General features: G+C 39.3%; 1 protein-coding gene across 8 annotated transcripts in view; it reads right to left on the reverse strand.

The window, feature by feature from the left end:
• Positions 1 to 18582: 18582 nt before the first annotated feature.
• Positions 18583 to 23365, reverse strand: part of PELI1 (pellino E3 ubiquitin protein ligase 1) — a 135991-nt gene continuing 131208 nt past the window's right edge. For all 8 annotated transcript variants that reach the window (XM_049115586.1, XM_035721699.2, XM_025469217.3 and 5 more), the window contains 3 exons: positions 21843 to 22040; positions 21556 to 21744; positions 18583 to 21001 (listed from right to left, as the gene is read on the reverse strand). In XM_049115586.1, coding sequence (XP_048971543.1) covers positions 20435 to 21001; positions 21556 to 21744; positions 21843 to 22040 — 954 coding nt within the window. In that variant the 3' untranslated portion in view covers positions 18583 to 20434. The remainder of the gene's footprint in view (positions 21002 to 21555; positions 21745 to 21842; positions 22041 to 23365) is intronic.

Genomic DNA, 23365 nt, shown 5'->3' on the forward strand with positions numbered 1-23365 from the left:
GCACCACCTAAGGGTAATGTCTGCAGCCAAAAGACAGCAAAGAGAGCTAATCAATGTCTCTAACCTTGTTTGAAATCTGCCCCAGACTAACTGCCTATAAGCCTCTAGCTGCATATCCTATAGATGTCTTAAGTCACTTGTAGTTTGCGTTTGGCTGGGTATGCGAATCAAGCTCTCTAGCTAGAATGCAGTTTCATTACCTATAAAGTGAAAAAGTTGGTAAAGATTATGTGAGTGGTATGTTGAATAAGCACAAATTTCTGACCTAAACCAAAATGCAACCTTCTTTATTCTTGTCCCCACTGTGACTTAACATATATATATATATATATATATATATATATATATATATATATAAAGTCAGGTGGTGGTCGAGGGAGGGAGCAAAGCCATTTTTCTCTGCTCTGGGATGAAAATTCTGGGAGGCCCTTAAATTTTTCCACTGCTCTGATGTCATGGACTGTCAATTTCTGTTATAAACACAGTCTCCACGCAGAAGTTAGATAAGTCTGAGATATTAAAACACAAAATCCGATTTTAGGGACGCATCTTTTCTTCTCCTCCAGCCCATGGCAGCTTCACTCTGAAAGCTTGCAGTGGGAAAGGGGAAGGGTGTTGGATGGCTCTTCCTCAGAACCTCTTATCAAGAGAATGGAAGCATCATTAAGCTAGATATTTCCTATTTGCTCCTGAGACCCACTCTCTACCATTGCCTATCTTCCTCTCTGTCCAGGGAGGCTGGCCCTATATAAATGTGTTCCCTTTCCCTTTAGCAACCAGTTGAGTTTTGCCAAGGTGGGGGAGCCCTGACGGAAGACCGGAGGAAGGGACAAGAGGGAGGTCAAGGCGTTTATCTGTTGGCTTTTTCCCAATGGGTTTGCCTCCTATTTGGCTGCATCAAGGTCATTGTTTCTCTTCCTGTGGTCTGCTCCAAACAGCTCTCTCTTTCCAAGCCTTGAAAATCACCCCTTTAGGGCCAAAGGGCACCAACCACTCTGCAGCTTCTAACTCCTACTCTTAGACTATCCCGTGGGTTTCCATTATACCCCAGCAGCCCTTTGTAAATTGTCTCTTTGAAAAGAAACTCTCCTCAAATTATCCTAATTTAAGTGTGCCATCTGTTTCCTGTTGAGACCCTAACTGGAAAAAAAAAATCCATCAAAATTCATATTGCATAGCAACACTTAAAGTCTTAAAAAATCCATTTTCCCAGATTAACTCACTTCACAAAACTCACTCTCAAATCATTTGCCCCATGATATTATCATCCAAAGTAGTTTAACAACTACTGTACTGTACAAGGTCCATTCTATGTTCAGAAGAGCCAGAGTTGGTGCTTCTAGTCTCCTCCAATGCATCTCTGCCTTTCTCTCTCAGGCTCTCTTATTGGCAATCTCTCCCAGTGAAGGAACATGGCTCTAATTAGTTCCGGTATCTTCAAGGATCAGTCTACCCTATTTCCAGGAATATATGTATTTTAAAAGAGAACTCCAGGATAAAAAGAGAGGCTCTAAAGGTAGAAATTTCAGACTTTGACACTAGGGTAGGAGAAGGATTTTGACCTCATCTATCCTGACCATGAGGAGGCCTTTCTTCTATCTTTGTTCTAACACATATCACCTAGAGCAGAACTTTAAAGTCCCTGCTTCAGGTTCTCTGCAGCTGTTCAAGACTTTCCAGTGTATCAGTTTTTCAAAATGCGTAGCCTCTATCAAGGAGAGCCTAGTTTTTCAGTTTTGAAAGTATAAGAGATACCTAAAGATTGTTGGTAATCGTTTCATAGTGTGCCTGAGAAATCATTCATGTTGCCTCTTTTTGTATATCTTGCCTCTGATCAGCCCTGCCTCTTCAGCCATACTTAAAATGAAAGAAATCAAGTAAACAACTTCCAGCAATCAGAGACCCTAAAATAGCAGGCAGCCCGCAGCAGGTTAGGCACACACCAGCACACATGTAATCACTCAAATTTCTTACCTGGCAAACAAGGCCAACAATTTATACTTTGATCTGACTTGATTATTTGAAAAAAGAACTGCTTTTCTGTGACATAAATATAGATGCCAGTTCTGTCTTGCAATCACTTTTCTTACTAGAAAGCCACATTAATCTTATGATTCCCTTACAAAGATATCAGTAGAATCGGATGATTTCTTATAAATGGTAAGCTAATAAAAAAGGTATCCACTAGGGCTTGTGGAGTTAAAAAAATATATAGTCTCTTTTCTTTTCCCCTCTGATTGAAATTAGCTGGTTTCAGTCCATAAATATTTACTATGTGCCAGGCACTGTTGACTGCAAAAAATGACGGTGCTGAAGAAGGCAAACCAAGTCCTTGCCTGTGGTGTTGCATTCCAAGTGAGGAGAGGGAGATAGGTAATAAACACGGAAATAAACAAACACAATTTCAGGAACTAAGTGTCATGAAAAGATAAAATAGGGTAAATAGGGCAGAGGGAACCTGAGGTGTGGTGTGGTTACTTGGTGACATCCGAGTGGAGACCTGAGGGCTGAGAAGGGGGCAGCAGTGTGGTCACCTAGGGAGGAGCTCTGCTAGCAAAGAAAGAGTAAGTGCAAAGCATCTGTAGTAGAAATGAATCTGGTGTGGGGCATCTGGGTGGCTCAGTCAGTTAAGGTCATGCTCTCAGGGTCCTGGGATTGAGCCCTACACCATATCTCTATTCCTGGATTCTGTTGTGATGGTTGGTTGATTGGACCCATGTGTCACATGCCTAAGCTCCCAACTAATGGTTTTGATTGGGCTCCTTGCCCAAACGGGGAGTCTGCTTCTCCATCTCCCTTTGCCCCTCCTGCCTCCCACTCGTGCTCTCTTTGTCTCTCTCAATTAAATAAATACGGTCTTAAAAAAAAAAAGGAACTGAACCTGGTGTAGTTGAGGGCAGGAAGATGGGCAGTATGGCTGGAGCAGAGTGAGAGTGACAGCTTAGAAGGGGATGAGGAGATGAGACTGAAGAAGGAGGCAGAGCCAGAGCCAGGCCAAAGGCTGATGGGAAGCTATTTGAGGGTTGAAAGCAGGGAAGCTGGGAAGTGATATAATCTACTTTATATTTAAAAAAAATAAGTCTGCTGCTTCATGGAGAATGGGTTGCAGGAGGTTAAACATAGAAGTGGGGAGCCGATGGCAGGGAGGAGATATTTGCAGGATTGGTGGCTTGGCCTAGGGTTTCAGCAGAGAGGACATGCTGGCCTGTACAGTGCTTCTGTGAAAATTAGGAAATCTCCCCTTCCCTTTAGTGGCTCCCAATACCAGGTGGATTAACTGTGGGGTCTGGAGAAGAGAGGAAGCCAGATGACTAAGGTTTGCACCTGCATAATTGGGTGGACTGTGGTAGAATCACTAGTTCAGTTTTGGTCACATTCACTTAAAGGACCAGGAAGTGGGTGCACCCATTTCACAACATGCAAGCTTAGTAGCAACTGCCACACTGACGTTGGAAAAGTCAAGTAGTTTGGCTGTGGAGGGAAGTTACCACTTCTATCGGCACCGGAAACCTTATGCTGACGTTATGGAAATAGCATTTGTGAGGTACGCAACCAATTTATGTTGCCTTCCCAGTCAGCCCTTGTCCCCATGGTGCCCCCACCCAACTGAGTCAATGGCATGCATTGAGTCACAGAGAGAAATAAAAACAGTCAAGAGTGGGTTAAGTCACCATTTCGCTTTGTGTTTCAAAAATAGGATTTTAAAAAATCCACGGCAAGACAATAGTTTGAAATCAAGTGCTTTTGACTAGCAAAAGCCAGACTGTGTTGAAAGGAAAAAAAAAATGTAATTGTATATACCAGGGAGGCAGAGCTTGGAGGACTGGCCCTGAACAGATCGTAGATCATGCCAGGAAGAACACAGGATATGATGTCAGAGTCATTTCCCCACGAGAGGGAAAGAAAGATAAAGTTGAAGCAGCAGGCAGGAAGTTGGAAGATTCAGAGGGTATAAGCACAGGGTTGCCAGGGGTGAGCGGTGAGGGAGTCCTGAGCTGAAGGGTGTCTACCCTGCTTTCCATTTGGAACCAAGCCAACTACACGGAAGTGGGAGTGCTCTGGTCAGGCAACAAGAGGCCTTGTGATGGTGCTTCCAGTTCACAGGGGCCTGGTGTCTTTTCCTTAGGAGAGAAGGGCGAAGGCGAACAGGATGAATGGGCTGGCAGAGGCTGGCTTTGGGCTAAGAAGGTACAAGAGTCTTTACCCCTGAGGGCCGTGGCAAGGGCTGTGGCTGTCAGTAGATGGGATCAATGTAGGCCCACAGCCTGGAGAGAAGAATCTTCTCACTGAAGGAAGCTGCCAAGTCCTGGGTGTCGGCAGACAGACGTTCCCTGTGCCCAACCTGCAGCTTCACTTCTACCTGGGATGAAGGACAAACCCTGAGGAAGGATTGAGTGCTTTCCCAAGGTGGGCTATTTCAAACCTAAAGACACTGAGCTGTCCTTAATCAGCAACAATCCAGTGCTTTCCCCTACACCAGGAATGGGGGCTTTTTAGCAAGAAGTCATTATAGACAGTGAAGTGTTTTGTTGGTATATCTCATCTTAGTGCATACATTTCAAGATTGCTCCATTCGGATTAGGATTACTGAATGAAGAGAGCTCAGCTTGATGCACCTCAGCCCATCATGGGGAGAGGGGGAGAAAGGAAAGAAGAGGGCAAAGGGTAGACTCTCAACATTGGTTGCCTCCAGGGAAGGTAACTGGGGACAGAAGAGGGAGAAAGACATATTTTTTTACTGTATACTTTTTGTACCTTTTGCATTTGTACCAGGCATTGACTTTTTTTCTTTTTAAAAATTTTTATTTATTTATGAGAGAGAGAGATATGCAGAGACATAGGCAGAGGAAGAAGCAGGCTCCCTACTGGGAGCCCGATGCAGGACTTGATCCCAGGACCCCAGGATCACAACCTGAGCCAAAAGCAGATGCTCAGCCACTGAGCCACCCAGGTGTTCCAAGGATTAACTTTCAAAAAATAAATTAAAATGGGATAAAGAAAAGTTTCTGAAAACAGAAAAAATGCAGGGGCACCTGGCTGGCTCAGTAGGTAGAGCATTGACAACCCTAACAGTTTGAGCTCCATGTTGGGTATAGAGATTACTAAAAAATAAAAATAAACAGCAAAAAAAAAAAAAAATACAGATGCATGGAATCTGATAGTGAATGCTTGACAATTAAGTGTTTTTCCTCTGGCCAGGATTCTTCTCTGTGCACCGTGTGGTTATTCCTCTCATGTGCACTGATGTTGGTTTTGTAGGCTGTCCATCTTGTCTCTCCAGCTTGCCTTTGCCACCTGTGCTTTGTATCTCAAACACATACCGTATGCACCCAGGTGGTAGGCCATCCTTTCTAAAGGGGGAAACAATCCTACTGACTCAGTCTTGCCTCCCATCCTGGATTGAAGCATGGAAAGGATTGATGAGGGGTATTTGTCTCCACACTGGACACTTCTATTCCTTTAGCATCAAACAGCAGTGTGGAAGTAGTGGAGCGAATTCGGGCACTGGGGTCAAACTCACCAGAACTGAGCCCCGCCAGCTTTGGTTTCTTGGGTGAGTCTTGCGTTTCTTCTTCCACACAGTGGACTTGATACAAACCTCCGTGGCCTACCCTCACACAATGCTACAACCATTCTGATTATTCCCAACCCCCAGGCCAACAGCATAGAGAGTCATTTTTTTTAAAATCTTGCATCTTCCCAGATTCTGCACAGCCCTTCTTCCCATTTTTCTTGGTTTCTTCCTAAATCATAAGCCCCTCCATTCATCTGTCATATCTGTTACTCTCATCTACATCCTACCCTGTACTTTTACTCCCTTGACCCAACCTGCCTCTGCTTTCCTTTCTTATTAATGTTTTAGATTGTAAGTAACAGTCAGCTTAAGTCTAACTGGTTTAGACCCTAAGGGTGTTCAGTGGCTCAACTAACTGAAGATTCAGCAGTGGCCAGGCTTTTGGGGTTGGTTGCAGTTCAGTTACCACGTTTCTGTCTTTCTACTGAACCACCCTTAGGATCGGCTTCATTCTGGGACCAGGCTGTCCTACTGGCTATAGGCTGGATGTCAGCAGCAATTGAGCCCACATGCCTCCCCATTTTGTCTGGAGGGACTGAAAGGGAGTGAGTCTCTAAGCATCAAACAAAAATCCTGACCTTCCATTAATTGGACAGCGTGAAGCAATCGTGGTGAGTAGGAGATTGCCCTGTGCTAAACTCACTCGGCTCTAGATTAAGCTGTCCACTTCTGAGCCAGTCACAGTGGCAAGGGAGCCAGGATTACCATGATTAATTTAGGCCAGTGGTTCTCAACTGTGAGCAGAAATGCCTCCTTAGGAACATTTGGGAAGGTTATGATGAGGGGTGCCACTGACTTCTATTCCCCTCCTGTTGTACCTACCTTGATAAACCCTATTAATATCTCCTATGGTCTGGGTTCAAGGCTTTAAAATGTTAACTGGGCACAGGGTCACCGATAATAAAGTCTATTTGTCAGTGTCCCTTGCAACTAGATGTTCCATGTTCTATGGCCAATGAGTGTAAATATTAGTAGCACAGGGGCTTCTCCTGAGCCTTCCTTCTTCTTGCTGACTGGAGCGCAAGCCAAAAGGATGGTGTTGGAGAAATTGCTGGATCAGGACATGGAAGTCAAATCCTGAGGATAGTAAAACTAGGAGCTAGAAAGACTCTTGATTCTTGCTTGACACCTTGGTGCTCTAGTCTAGCCTTATTAGTCTACCTGGGTTTTTATGTAAGAGAGCAATTGACGTCTTTCATGTTTACTGTTATTTGGGCTTTTCCATCACTTGTAACCAAACAGAACTAATATAACAAAGTTGGATCATTCTAACTTCCCCACACCAATCCTGGGGGCTCTACATGCTGGTGGTCAAATTATATGACTACACAGATCACTGCCAATACCTAGTACCTTCTCCAACCTCACCTGGGCCCTCAGTGCTGCTTAGCTGTGTGTCCAATTCTCTCCAGTAGCCACTTCAAACCTCCTTCATTCTCTTCAGACTTTTCCTCCTTCTCCCATTTCCCTCTCAGCAGCTGACCTCTCCTTATTACAGAGGGAAAATACAAAAAAAAAAACATTAGATAGGAACTTGTCTCCTCCATCACTCACCTCCAAGATTACTCATACCTGCACTCTTTTTTTTTTTTCTTTCCTCCAATTACAATGAGATTAGTTTTTGAAAGCTAATTTCTCCTCTGTGCTAGGGATCCAGTCTCTTCCATCGTACTCAGGGACTACCTTACTACTATCCAGTATCTTCCTCCCTTATTTCACCGGCTCCTTCCTTTCAGTATCAAGCATCCTCAAATAGTTCTCATCTACAAAACCAACACAGAAAAACTTCCCTTCAACCTTGCATCCCTATCCAGTTTTCTCTTCTTTCCTGTTCCCCCTCCTCCCTCTTCCCTCTTTACTCGCTTCACATCTCCCCCATCAACAGTCAAACTCCTTGACTTTTCCAGGTCTCCACTTCTTCATCCCTCAGGATCTTCTCAAACCACCAGAGCATAGTTTCTGTTTCCACCACTCTGCAAATATGCTGTTGCCAAGATCACCAACACCTTTCCTGTAGCCAAATCAACGGCTATTTCTCAGTCTTCAGCTTATTTTTGCACCTCAGTAATGTGACTCTATAGACCACCCCTTCTTAATGCATTTTCTTCTCTTGGCTTCCATATCATTTATCTCTTCTGGTTTTGTATTTTTTTTTCAATGACATCTCTTTCTCAGCCTTTGTTATTTTTTTTCCCCCTTCTTTTACTTTATCACTTAAGTGTTAATCTTTCTGTCTGTCTAGATCATGGCTTCTTGGGAAGTTTCATTCCCTTATAGAACCTCAGGCTGGTGATCCCAAATTGTCATTTCTATCTCCAAGGTGGATCTCATTTTGGGGCTTCAGAGTCATAAATTCAACAATCAACAGAGCAGCCATCACTGATATGATACCTTATGGTGATCTCGAACTACATTCATCCCTCACCCTCAGACCTGCTATTCTGTTATTCCAATATGGTAAATGAACAACCATCTGTCTAATTGCCCAAGATGGTCATGGGTCCTCTTTAATCAATCATAAAGTCTTGCCAGGTTTACTCCTCAATATGTTAAATGTTTCAGATCCATCCACTTATCTCCATTCTCACTGCTACTTCCCTCATACGGTTTCCCATTGTCTCTCACTTGGGCTATTCTAAAACTTGCTCTGCTTCCAGTCTTGCATACCCATTCTCCACAGTATAGCCGAGTGATCTTTCAAAAGTACAGATCTGGTCTCGGCATTCCCTGATTCCCTATGGCCGTTAGGATAAAGCTCAATGCCTTGGCTTTCTTACAAAAGCTGTTGGATAGGTCTCCAGCCTGTATCTTTGGCCTCTTCTCCTGCTATTTCCCTCCTTTTATTCTCCACTTAGCCACATTCAACTTCAGTTCCTAAATACATGCTCCTCTCTATTGGTGCTGAGCCTCTGAACAGGCTGAGCTGCTCCCTCTGCGGGGAATCCTATTCCCACTGCCCTCACCTGCCATCCTCCCTCATCCTTGGCTGCCTCCTCCTTCTTTCAGGTCTGTGATGGTTATCACTTTCATCTAGAGAGCCTTCTCTAACCTCTCTAAGAGGTTCCATACACCTCCTATGTGCTCTCTGCCAACCACAAAGACTGAGATCTTTATTTCTGTCATAGCACTTATACATCATATTCTGTTTATTCATCCACTTCCTTTTACTAGATTTTCAGCATTGTGAGGGTAAGGACCATGTCTATTTTACTCATCTTTACATCCCCGGTGTTCCTCACTTACTGGATGCTCAACATATTTTTAGTGAATACATGAATCCAAAGTAGGTATTCAGTATTCAATATCTGTGTCCCTTTCTCAGTGACTAAACTCGTCTGACTAGTTAGGCAATTAAGAGATCTTCAATGAAACAATTCTCATGGAGAGTGAAAAGACAGAATCATTCTCTTTAGATGTTTTTATTTAATGTTTTTTTTTTAATTACTAAGTTTAACAAAGCTCTGTAAATTGTGATGCTCATTCAGAGACAAAAAATCAAATTAAAATCAACTCTTGCTTTCCAATTAAGCTGTCAACAGGCTTCCTTCTTTGAGGTTTCCCCAGGAGTTCCACAGGACAAGGAGAGAAAAGGTGTATCTAACTGTCAGCAAAGACTCTTATTACTTTCCTATTCCACTCAGGAGTGGAGTTCTTCTCTCCTATCTTGTGATCTCAAGGTTGCTAGAAAATTAAAAATAGCCTTCATCACTCATGAAGGGTGAAGGGTCCATTTCTGGTCAAATATTCAATGAATATTTAACTGAATGCTGACTCTATGTCGGTTACCCTCTTGTCACAACCTCAAGTTTTATGAAAGATCAAACTTTTGTCTTCTGCAAGTATTTTATTCTCTTGAAGATCTCCCTTCACTCTATTATGAAAGGCCTCCTGGCCTTCAAGAAGCAGAATGAAATCAGAGAAATAGTTTCAGTCACAGTCATCCAAGTCCAAATCACATTACAGGCTTAAGACACCAAAGAGAATTTTGCTCTGAGCTGTTTTTCTAACCATATTGATCATAAAGCATTGCACTACTCACATGCTTGGATCCAGTCATTCCAGATGGTCCCTAACTCACACTGGTTTGACTTAACAGTTTTTTGACTTTATGATAGTTCAAAAGTGATACACATTCAAGAGAATTTTAAATTTGAATTGAATTTTAAATTTGGATCTTTTTCCAGGCTAGTGATGGGCAGTTTGGTGTTCTCTCGGGACACTGGGCAGCAGCATTGAGCCACAGTTCCCTGTCAGCCATGCAATTAGGAGGGTAAACAACCAATACACTTACAACCACGCTGTACCCATACAATTATTCCATACTTTCAGTAAAGTATTCAGTAATTTATAAGGGTAAGATATCCAAGACTTTATTATAAAATAGGTTTTGTTAGATGATTTCATCCAACTATAGGCCCATGTAAGTGTTCTGAGCACATTTAAGGTAGGCGAGGCTAAGCTATTGATGTTCAGTAGTATTCAATACATTTTCAACTTAAGACATTTTCAACTTCTGATGGGTTTATTGGAATGCAACCCCATTGAAAGCCGAGGAAGATCTGTATCTATCAGTCCCTGATATATGTTTGCTGGTCATAAAATAGTTTTTCTCCATGAGAAAATAATTGGTTCAGAAAGGACCAGAAATTTAAGAGTTATTAATAAATCAATTCCACTATCTCCAACTTCACTTAGAGAACTGACCTCCTATAATTCTCCAAAAAATATGGTATCATCTTGTAAGCACCTTTATAAGTTGAGTTTGCTTAGATACAACACTAGAAAACAAAAAGCAAATGCTGGCATTTCAGAAATGCTGTTAGCTGGAAATAAAGCATGCAAACAGAAGCAAATGAAAGAGGGCCTTTAAAGTCACTGTGTGTTTGCCAGCCAGGAAGATGATGTCATTGCATAAGATTCCATTTTGTATAATTATACCTAGTTTTCCAAATAAAGACTTCTATCACCTTTCCACAGAAAGAGAAACTGTAAAAAAACAAAGTCACAAATAGATTTTCGGGGAATGTTCTCATTTGTTTGTGTGTAAATCTTCCCTAGTGAATGCTGGGTCCTGTGATTACAGGTGTACTTACAAATCAAACCAAGGATATTTCAGAATCCAGAGCGTTGACTGGTAGCTCAAAGGATCAGCCATTATGAGCAACAATAATGGCATAAATCAAATTTATGTAATATTCTCAGTAAAAATTTAAACTACTACATGTTATACCAATTCTTTCATTCATGTCTCTCCCATTCTGTAGTATATTTCATGGGTGAGCAGGCTTAATTCATCATAATGAAGAAATACACAAAAAAGTTAAGATCAATTATCTATTCAAATTCCCATCACAACCAAACATTTCTGCAGATCAAAAAGATATTCAAACTGGTGTCACAGATCAACATATAACTAAACTGCAAGACAGGCTCATAGGGACAGTTCCTTAGAGTCTGTTAAGAGGTTTCAAATGTTGCATCACTGCACTGAACTGTGTCCCTTCAAACTAGACCCTTTCAAAGTGCTTTAGCTATGAATAATTTGGAATATCCTTTCCACTAGCCATTGAATGATTTAAAAAATACTTAAACTGAAGATGATTTCATCATTTCTTTTTTTTTTTTTTTTTTATTTCATCATTTCTTTAAGATTCTCTGGTTTAAAAAAAAAAAAAAAGATTCTCTGGTTTTGTTATATCTCAAAGAGACTACTGAGCTCTTCAACTGAAGTTTTGTTAGTCTGGGACCATCTGCTCTGACAAGTCTAATTCCACACCAAGAACCAGCACCAAAGTCCTAAGGGACTAAGATGAGGTCAAATGGGCATGAATTCATTGATGCCAGAGTTGGATTATCATGTTCCCATAGGTTAGCAGGTAATGCGATTCTTAACCACAATAGAGCCAAGGACCTAAACATAAAAGTATGTTACAAAATTACAGGAAATGCTGGCTTCAGGATAACTGGATCCTCTCTAAAGGGGGACTCCTTATCTCAGTATTTTCAAACTCCCCTCACTCAGTCTCTAGTTTATTTACAGCGAATAACTGCTCATTGTTACCTACTCTGATAAAAGAACATCTAAAGACTGGTGTCTGGGGCCAGACTGGATTAAGGCTTGGACACATGCCTTGTCTGAAGAGTTCCTTGTGTTTATGAAATTCCACCCAGACATTTTCAATGGTCCTTTTGTATTTAAAGAGGAATTAAAACACTTTGGTAAATAAATATAGCATATTTGAAGTCAGTAGTAATAATGAAACCATAAAAGCACCTTTAAACAAACTCTTGGTTGTAAACTCTCAACCCTTTAAACTCCTATAGCAAAATGCCAAAGTGGTAAACAGTCTTTTAGTGCTTCTCTGCAAAAGGCCACGTCTCAAGAGTAAGTTTCTTTGACTTTCATCGCATCACAGGTATCACTTCATAGTTACAGTGATTGCCTCTGCAACTAAATACCAACTTTGCATAGTACATCTCATTCAGGAACTCCTGCCATAATTGAGTTCTTTGAATAAAATCAATCAAAAATATAATTAACATTTGCATTCCTGCAGTGGGACTGATATAGAAATTACACTAACAAACTTGTTAGAATTTACACACTCAAGTGAACACTATTTCTTTCAAAAAAGTCATCTTGAGGATTATACTCGTTCCAAAATGGGAAGCAGCTGTTTGGTGGGTGTGGGTGTGAGACAGAGGGGCAGAGAGCTCCAAGAAACTGCCAATCTCTTGATGTTATGATTCCTTCCTATAATTTCCGCACCTGGACATGTGGATAATAATTACTATGGCTTCTCATGGAGGGGGATGCACAATAAATTCTCTAATCACTGACCCTATCCTTAATCCCTATTTACACTCAGCTTTGGAAGTAATTACTTCAGGGATCCTAAGACCATAGTGGGAAATTCCTCCCGTTACCGCTCCTCACCTGCCCCTGAGCCCATCCCTGCTGTGAGTTCTTACATACTGCAGATCTCTGATAGCCATTTTGTGGGAAATTCCTTATTTTGTCCTTGTCCAGCTAGCCCAATTCAACTACTGTCTCTTTACCTAGGGATCTGTCCCTCATGATTCAAGCTTTGGACAACTTTATGGGCACGTAGGATTCAGGTTATTCAATTATATCATGAATTAAAAAAGATTTCGAGTTGCTTGGCAATATAGTAATTTTAACATTTCAAGGAGACATTACAATCACTATTTCAAATAACTCATTTTCCAAAGATCACTTGACAAAGTAGGTAATTCAAAGTGAGCAACATCTGAATGTGTTCCATTCCCACAGAGGTGTGATGTGCAAAACAATTGTGCTAACTTCACAATAAACAGAAAAAGTGTGACAGAGCCCTGTCTTTGAGTGAGCGCCCCCCGCCACCCCCCTTAGCTGAATGATTCACCCAGAGTACCAAAGGGCTGAAACTACAGCACAAGGCTTAAATTCTCACTTCCTACTCTTGTCTTTGATTTTCAAACTAGGCATACTTTTAGTTGAAAGAATTCTGAAGCAGATCATCCCCTACAATTGGGAGTCATTGTTTATAACACAATGACAGTTGATGTTCAACTCCATTGGCACTTTTTATTTTAAAATAGAAACTATTAAAGTGCAACATAGTTATCTCTGCTTCAACAAACAAAACCTGGGAATTTAACTGAATCTTGATGACTCAAGTCCCTGAATTAGGTGGACAGGGAAAGAGGTTCCAGTACCAGATGTATCAGTTAGTAGCCACTTTGCCTAAGGCCTTGGTTTCTCAACTGTAACGTGACTGCCACGATCCTTTCTAGTTTCATATTCTGTATTTTTACTCATAGTTACACAGTAATATGATATACGGAACTTCAGGAAATTCTAAGGTGAACAGATCTTAATTTTCCCTTTCAATCTTGGATTGCTTTTTGTGCCTTTCCTACCAATGATAGGCTCTCAAGTCTGCGTGACACACTTTTGGGCTGTAATCAATATTCCTTCTCTTTTCTCCAGAATTCTTTTTGTTCTCTTCCGGCATCATCCATGGGTTTTGTCTTGTTGCCAGATCACCTACTTATTGTCTTTGCAATGTCTCCGCGTTTGTTTTCCATTTTTATCTTTTCAGCCAAGAAAAACTGTTTTTTGATCAAATGGCTTCTGTAACCTTCATTCTTTTTGACTTTTTGTTAATGCTCTTAGACTGTTTTGATAGCCTAATGGTTCAGAGTTCTAATAGTTTCCTACAATTATGTAAGAAATAATTTTTCAGCATTTACCATGTGCCAGGCACCATGACAGCTTAACTAGGGAAAGAATTCCTTCAGTGGGTTCTATCATTAAAGCAGGGAATGAGCAGATAGGATACCAAAAGCACAGGCAACAAAAGCAAAAATGAGTAAGTGGGACTATATCAAACTGAAAAGTTTTTGCATAGCAAAGGAAACAACAGAATGAAAAGGCAACCTGTGGAATGGGAGACTTTATTTGCAAACCATATCTGATAAGGGCTTAATTTCCAAAATACAGAAGACACTCATATGACTCAATAATAATAATAATAATATTAATAACCCCCCCCACACAAAACAAAACCTAATAAGTTGACTAAAAAATGGGCTAAGGACTTGAATAGCTATTTTAGAAGATATACACATGGCCAACAGGTATATAAAAAATGTTCAATGTCACTAATCATCAGGGAAATCCAAATCAAAACACAGTGAGATGTCATTTCACATCTGTCAGGTTGGCTATTTTTAAAAAACTAAAGACAATAAAGTGTTGGCAAGGATGTACAGACATTGGAACCCTTGCACACTGTTTGTAGGAATGCAAAATGGTGCAGCCACTATGGAAAATAAAAAATAAAAAAGAATTCCTCAAGAAATTAAAAATGTAACTACCATTTGATCCAGCAATCCCATTTCTGGGTAGTTATCCAAAAGAACTGAAATCAGGATTTTGAAGAGATATTAGCACTCCCATGTTCATTGAGGCATTATTCACAAGAGCCACAATGTGTAAACAACATCAAAGTCCAACAGGTGAATTGGTAAAGAAAACATGGTATATACATACTCTGGAATACAATTCAGCCTTAAAAAAGGAAAATTTTTGCAATATGCAACATGGATGAATGAACCTTAAGGACATTATGTCAGTGAAATAAGCCAGTCACATAAAGACAATACTGTGTGAGTCCACCAATATGAAGGAATGGCACTATTTCCTGGATGTGCATTTCTCTGGTTGCAGGACTAGAAATGATTATGTTTCTCCATCATTGAATTTGCTACCTTCTAAGCAGCTGCCTGGATCTTATAGCTGATCCTGCTCCCCTTATTGAATAACCTGCTAAACACCTTTGTGCTAAATTGATTTGTGACTCATGTTTAGCAAATTTGTAGGTCTTCATTAAATCCATTCATGTACTCACACCACTTCTGGTTCTTACTTTGTTATAATACCAAACCTTTTTTTCGTTGCTTTCTTTTTAAAAACTTTGCTACTGATGTTTTAATGTTATTTATAATTTTGGTTAGCTACCTTAAATCATTTTTTAAAAACTATGAAAGAAATAGACTTCAAATCCCACTCAACAAAAAAGGGGCAGGGAGCAAATATGGTGGCTGCATACACAGAAATAGAGCAAGACTTCCAAGGCTCAAATTCTACCTCCTGTAGTCATGAGCCATGTGAACCTTGGGCAAGTTACTAGATAATACTGTACCTAGTTTTGTCATTAAATGTAGACAAGAATTCCTACCTCACAGAGCTGTTTTCGGCTTTAAATAATATACTTAAAATTGTGCATTTAGAACAGTGCCTGTTCTAAATACTCAAATGTTAGCCGTGAGGAATTTATTTTATGCTGTGGCTTAACTATCACATACATAGCTGAGTTTACAATCTAATGTCAACCTAAACAGACAAGCATTCCCATCATATTGTCTAACAGAATGTTTAAATGGATGTGATGCTTTACAATTACTAGGAAGAATCTGATCTTATTTACTCCATTTTCTGCTGACAGTATTATCAAATACAGGCATATTTCTTTAAGGGAGGCTGGATACTGAAATCTGGGCTTATAGGTTCAAGAACTCTGTGTTTTCTGTAAACATCTGAATATTCAAAAGATTTTTTATTAAACATTTTATTTATTTATTCATGAGAAACACAGGGGTGGGGGAGAGAGAGGCAGAGACACAAACAGAGGGAGAAGCAGGCTCCATGCAGGGAGCCCAATGTGGCACTTGATCCCGGGACTCCAGGATCACACCCTGGGCCGAAGGCAGGTGCTAAACTGCTGAGCCACCCAGGGATCCCCAAGAATATTAAAAAGATTTTTTTCAAAAGATTTTTAAAAACAAAACACAACTTGTGCTTTGTCACTGCCAGAAAGAATTTGAAGCAGCAAAATATTAAGATTCAAATACTTTTTTTTTTTAAAGGAAGAGCTACACAAAAAGATGTACATGAAGAGGAAGAAAAACTGTATCAGAAATTATTGGCTAAAGGAAGTTACTATAGTTGAAAACAGAACCACATTTCCTCAAAGGGCAGCCAAAGCAAAGAGAGAAATATGAGAGGTGTCCCAACTCTATTTAATGAAAGGAAGTTTGCCATTAATTAGGAGAAACACTTTTTGTTTCTAAGCTAACATAGCATGTATGGAGAACTTTGTTCATGGTGGTTAAGAACTTTGAAAGGAGATTTAAAAAAATGCAGTGACAGTTCACCTTTGGCAAATACCTTGTCTAATAGGGGAGTCTCAAACTGATGTCCAAGGTTTTCCTGATTCTACAAGCAGTACGCCCCTCCTCCCCCCTTTTCTTCTCATAATCTCCATTCTAAACAGCAATTCTATTTTTCCAGTTGTCCAGGCTAATTGGGCGAAGTCATTCCTAATTCCTCTCCTTTCATACCCTATATCTGATCTGCCAGCAAATATTGTCAGCTTTGCCTTCAAATATACCCAGATTCTGGCCACTTTTCAAACCTGCTCCACTGCCACCACTTTGATCTATGCCACCATCATTTCTTTTTTTTTTTTTTTTTTTTTAAATTTTTATTTATTTATGATAGTCACAGAGAGAGAGAGAGGCAGAGACACAGGCAGAGGGAGAAGCAGGCTCCATGCACCGGGAGCCTGACGTGGGATTCGATCCCGGGTCTCCAGGATCGCGCCCTGGGCCAAAGGCAGGCGCTAAACCACTGCGCCACCCAGGGATCCCTGCCACCATCATTTCTTTCCAGAGTTACTGCTATGGACTAACTGGTCTCCTCATTATCACTTCAGTCTGTTTGCATTAACTAAAACCTAAGTTGGATCACGTCACTTTCCTACTCAAAATCCTCCCTAGAACCCCCATCTCACTCAGGATAAAAGCCAAGCCTCAGGAGGCAGTCCATGGTCTAGTTTCATCCCTTTACCTCTTTGGCCATACCTATTACTCCTCCCTCTTACACTACATAGCTACGCTTCCATTCTATTATGGAAATATTCCAAGCACACTTTTACTTTAAGACTCTTGCAATTGCTATTCCCTTTGCCTAAATGTTCTCCTCCTAAGTGCAGCTTTCCCTGGCCCTCTCCCCTTTAATATCGCGAACATTCCACACACATCACCCATGGCATTTTGTATCTCCTTTATTTGTCCCTTCAGCACTGTTCACTACCCATCATGCTGTATCTTTTATTTTCTTACTCGTTTCTATCTTCCCCACTAAAACATAAGCCCCAAGAAGGCAGGGATTCTTTTTCCTGTTAAATCACCCAAAGTGGTTTGGTGCAGAGCAGGTATTGAAATATCTGTTGAAAGAATGCATAGATAAAATTTGAGGGCATGGTCTTAAAGTATACATATTTATGAAAGTGGAAGTGGGAGACAGAATAATATAGTTCAGTAAGCAGTATTTTGGTGATCTCATTTGCTACATGCTACAGGGTTAATGCTTGGATCATAAACACAAAAGAATGGATCATAGATCTTTTAGCCAGTGTCCCTAAAGTGGGATGGCACAAGATGATCCATTAGGATGAGGGGCCGAAGTGTTTAAATTTATAAGGTAAATATAATTCTAAGAAACGATGGATTTTCACTGGTGCCCTCACTCACTCAGTCTACGTGTCAGAAGATCATGCATCACACATGGTTCTTGAAGTATCCTGACGGAAGAGTAGAGTAGGAGTATTCATGTTAGATGTAATTATATATTTATTTACATTATTACATATTCCTATCCTATTTTACATGTACCAGAATATTTTTAAAATGATGGAAGTAAGCAATTACAGCTTCAAGATGATAGCCTGGAAAAGGATTTCTCCTTCTGGATATTTACCCTGTCTCATTTCATGACCCTAACATGTTAGATGAAGGAAAATTCCCTAATATAAATTAAGGAACATTTAGATAAGTAAGATCACTTTGATAAAAGAGTTAAGCCGTAAATATTATCTTTCTTTTGAGTATATTTGGGAGACCTAAATAGAACTTTTTCTCCTTGACCAGAATACTGATATCCCCTTAATACCACTGAGTAACTAAGTGTTCTATTAGGTGTTAGCAAAATGACAGAACTAATATTCAAAATGCTTGGATAAAAAAACACCTCATCACTTAAATTACCTGAGTTTTCAAAACTTAAATTTTGACAGAAAATGAACCAGACTTTTCACAGTTGGGAGGAGGGAATTCAGGCACTTTGGGAAGAACATGAACCTTTTATGGTCACCGAAGCACTGTTTAAAGAGTCTAGTATTCAACTTGCAAAAAGACAAATCTCTAGTAGGACTTAACTAAAGCTTTAATTATTCAACCACTGAACAAAGTTCCTTATTAATAAGTAAGAGATGCTTTCCCAAGAGAACCAGAGATTTAAAGTGTTACATTAAATACAAATTCTTCATCTATTTCAAGTGAGTATTTGTGAAGTGGGGGGGTAGATTTGTCCCCAAGTTTTCATTTCTGGTTTCCCATTCTCAGTTATGCAAAAACGAACTCACAGAGACAAATTCAAGTAACTATTTTGAAAAGTATTTACTTAGTTTGAATAAATTAATTGCAAATAAAAATTAGCTACAATATATAGCCTGAATAGAAATGACTAGAACAAGTACAACACAGGACTTGATTTCCTTGCATTAGTCACAAAGCATGTGACTATCTAGAAAACTTCAAAATCAATTATATTTCTTTGAAAAGGGGGTAACAGCAGTTACTGATACATCACAACTAGTAAACTTATAATACAGGTTTCCTGACATGCATTTCCTGAGTGAACCCAAATGATCATTTTAAAAACAAGGAAATTTTGACAAGTTGAATTAAAGTAAAATAGTTCATGGCTTCTAAGCAACAGATTTTTTTTTTTAAACCAAAAGAAAATTCAGAACAGCATAGTAATAGTTACGATAAATTAAAGCTATACTACCACATACGAAAATTTGCTAGAGGCAATTATAACACAACTTTTGAACTAAAGGAAAACAAATCAAAAGATTAAAAAAAAAAAGATTCTCTCTAGTCTAAAAGTGTACTGATTTCTACAAGTGTCACAAAGGGTTTGATGTAGTGCAACTGTCTATACTTCCCTTGTGGTGCATTAAAAAAAAAAGGGCAGGGAGGGAGTGAAGAAACGTTTTCTTGCTTCTTTAAGTGAAGAACTTATTGGAATTAGAGAACAAACATACCATGCAAGTATGTTCTACTCGGCTGTCACTGGTGCTCATCTGCCAACCAAACATTCTCTTGAGTCACACGGTGGCAACTCTCTTTAGGATTCAAAGCCGACAAAGTTAAGGCGGGTCTGCTAGTTTAAAAAAGGGGGGTGGGGCACTATTGTCATTGAACCCTTTATATCTCTCTAGATTTCTTAATGCCTAGGTAAGACCACACGCAGAATAATCAATTAATTATTTCTTTTTATAAAAGCAAATCAAGTCACTCTCTTCCTTGTTAATGTATGCTTTCTCTCATGAGAATGATTTTTTTTTTCTAGAAACAGTGAACAGATGAACCACAGTTTATATCTAAAAAATAAACTTGCCAAATGTTGCTGATACTAAAAACAGATTAAGTTATCATGGGAGAAAAATAGATAATCTAGATTAAATTGCATATTCAAAGGAGCATATAAAATGTTTTTAGCATTAAGTTTTGTTATATACTACACTTGAGAGAAACATTAAGAAAAAACTTTCCTGATTATATTCAATGTGGTTAAAAACAAACAGCTCTTACACAATAATTAATATGAATTTGGTTTTACAAAGTATTCTAATTTACCAAATTCCATATTTAGAAGAGGGTGGGGAGAGAGGCTCTCTTGTCCTTTCTAAGCTTGCAAATCCTTGAGCTATGCTCACTAAACTACCGTTCACACCAAGAGTGTGACACCATCGTTACCATGCTACTCTATCAAGAACATTCTAAGATATTTTCTATAATAAAGATAAATAGAAAAAAGTTAATATACATGTTGCTGTATTTTACAATGTTTGCAACAAACTGTAAACTAACATAGTTTGAACCAACAGTACCCTCAGTTATATAAAACAATTTTTCAACACTGAGGATGGGTGATTCAAAAACACTAAAAGGAAGGCAACAAATTAGACTATGTCTTTTTATCCTCAAAATATATTTTCAAAACTCAGAATTCATAAGTCTGGTACTTTCAGAAATTCTTTTTCTTGAGTTTCCCAGATTTTCTGATCAGAAATTGTTACTATTTATTATAAATGTTTAAAAAAATTCTTCATCTTAATGCAAATGACCAGAGCAGAGAAACTGTGACATGGACAACAGGTTGGAAAACCCAACTCACTTAGCTTATAAATTTATAATGTAGTCCTGGAGGACAACTGTCTGTTAGTCTAGAGGTCCTTGGAAAATAAGTCTGATGTAGCCTTGTTCACCAGCCAACTGATGTGCACAAAAGGGGCAGGCTGCATGAAAAGTATGAGTACCATGAGGAAGCGGGATCTGGGACCAATAGGCAGTTGTCTTTTCTGAACACACATGCCCACATGGGCTGAATGCATGGGTTGGAGGGCCGGCGTCCACATAAAATCCAGCTTCACATCCAAGCCACAGAGGGACATAGGGACCAATAGACCTACACATGGGACATTCACGATCTTTTCCATCACGTTCTTCTTTGTTTCCCCAGTTATGATAGCCATGCACATGGCCGCAGTTTAGGTATACCCATGGCTGTTTTTCATCGACAACATCTTTCCTCTTCATACTAGGAAATGCTAGTGTGTTGAACCCTACAGGGCACTGAGGTCGTGCTGCATTGATTTCCTGTCTTAAAGCTTCTAAATGCTTCACTGTAGGAGTGTGGGAAAGGCCTTCTGCAGTACGCCACAGCAATGTTGCACCGCAGAGGTCAATTAATGAGCCATCTTGTAACTGATTGGTTTCAATTTCCACCTAAAGGAAATAAGAATCGAAAAACACATTCACCATTTTGTTTTCAATTTTTACATGAGAGTTTTGGTCTTACATGCTCCTTACTCAAGAATTGAGATTTCCTATGATTGTTACTAAATATAAGAATGGCAGTCATGAAAAATGTAAGTTTGAAAATCAAAGATAAAATACTGAATAGGAACATATATCTTTTTAACTTTACAGTGAAGATAGTTTATGACTAAAACATCTAGCTACTCAGTAAGTCTAATATTTCCAATATACAACACGGTCAAAGAGATATAAATAGAAAATACACAGTGCTATTTAATTTAGGAAAGCTTAGGTTTTAAAATGTATTAACATAATATGAAAGAACAAATTTTTAAAGTGTCTTGATTCAAACATTAAGATATTATCCTCTAGTTTAATATTTAGTGGTCAGTGTTTGATAGCCTTAAGTACTCTATGTCAGCAAGAGATTTTAAGAGTTTTTGGAAATAGATAACGCATTCAGTCCAACCCACCCTATGTGTTTACTGTAGCTAAATAAGAAGCTCCATCTCAATACTTACCATTTTTCCTCTCTGCTGAGCTGATCTGGTTTCCCGCAGGCTAAATACATTTCCACACACTGATATTTCTCTCCATATTCCAGGCTTGGAGTCTTCTGTGAACCCATTACGTGGATGCATAACAAGAACGCCATTAGTGGTTAAACCATCCATCTGCCCATCTGACGTCTTCCATTTGGCAGCCTTCTCCTAGTAGCAATTAGAATAGTGAGCTTCCATTTCTTTTTGTAATTTGGAAACAGAAGTGGTTATAATATAATGCATCATTTAGGAAAAAAGCTTTTTACCCCAAGAAAGATGTTTTTTGATGAGTCAAATCCTGCAGCATAAATCCGTGCTGTAAAGGGGGGATTCCGTTCACATATGATTCTACAGGCAAATCTTGATATAGTGCTTTGCACTGACTGTGTATCAGAATTACTTTGGCTTCCAGGAACTGTGTCAGTTACTACAAAATCAATGGGACTTTCAGTCGACCGACCAATCTAAAGGAAAAAAGAAATGTCTATAAACCTACTGGAAGGAACACAATGGAAAAATCCATTCAAGAAAGATACAAAAAGGTGAAATCAGTAAGCCTCTGAAATTTCTAGAGCTCAAACTTATACTTAACTCTGAGAGCATCTACACCCTGGAAACCTAATCTGTCATACTTGTTCTGACATGATAATCATTTAGAGCATAGAAGTAAGTGGGAACTTACCATCCAGAATATATAAAACCCTCAGGGAATGCAGAGTTTAGCATGGCTGAGATTTCTAGATGGCTGGAAACTTTAATTTTAACCCCTTTGGAGGGAAATATGCCTAACATGTATTACTCTACCTTCTTCAACAGAATATAGTGAACACACAAGTAAATCTTTTATGATGACTCCAAGACATTTAACTATAAATACCATTTATATTATACTGAATGCAGTGATGTTTCAGGTGCTATAAAGGTGTACAAGAATGCTGATCCTTACATTATGGGCTTATATAGCTTTGCTTTGAGGCCTTATGCATACTTTATAGATATTTTTGTGTGTTTTCTGTCAAGTTGTCAACTCCCATTTCTTGCTATTAGGCATATTTGGTTCTAGCAGCATACCCCTCCTCTAATCAGCCACTATTATTCTGCTAGGGTTGAGGAAAAAAAAAAAAACAAAAACAGACTTCAAAGAATAGTATTTCAAAAGGTTCTTGGTAAGATCTTAAAGGATTCTCCAGGGAGCAAAGAAAAGGAATTTTAGTACATGGCTTATGTGGCCTTTATTTTATATACCTGGATGTCCTTTTTATTTTCTTCCTGTTTCTTGGCCATTATTTTAGAGAGACAAGGTTCCCAGATAAGAGTTTTGATATATGGGTCAGTAAATTAAAACATCTTCAGAGGTACCACTAGCAAATAAACTAATTTTCATTTTGAAAGATGAAAGTTGAGAAGAAAAAAAGAAATAGATGACAGAACTGATTGTCTTGGGGTTTTATTTTATTTTATTTTTTAAAGATTTTACTTATTTATTCATGAGAGACACACACACACACAGAGAAGCAGAGACACAGGCAGAGGGAGAAGCAGGCTCCATGCAGGGAGCCTGATGTGGGACTGGATCCTGGGTCTCCAGGATCACACCCTGGGCTGAAGGCGCCACTATACCGCTGAACCACCTGGGCTGCCCTGTCTCGGGGTTTTAAAGTAAACATTTAAAAATGAAAGAAAAAAGGAAATCTGGAATAGAGGAGAGTGTCACAGGGTTTTAAAGTAAACATTTAAAACTGAGTTCATTCATATATTTGTTATCAAGTAATATAAAACTGAAGTAGAT

The sequence above is a fragment of the Canis lupus genome, chromosome 10 (assembly GCF_003254725.2).
Source record: "Canis lupus dingo isolate Sandy chromosome 10, ASM325472v2, whole genome shotgun sequence".
In the NCBI taxonomy this organism is placed as follows: domain Eukaryota; kingdom Metazoa; phylum Chordata; class Mammalia; order Carnivora; family Canidae; genus Canis; species Canis lupus.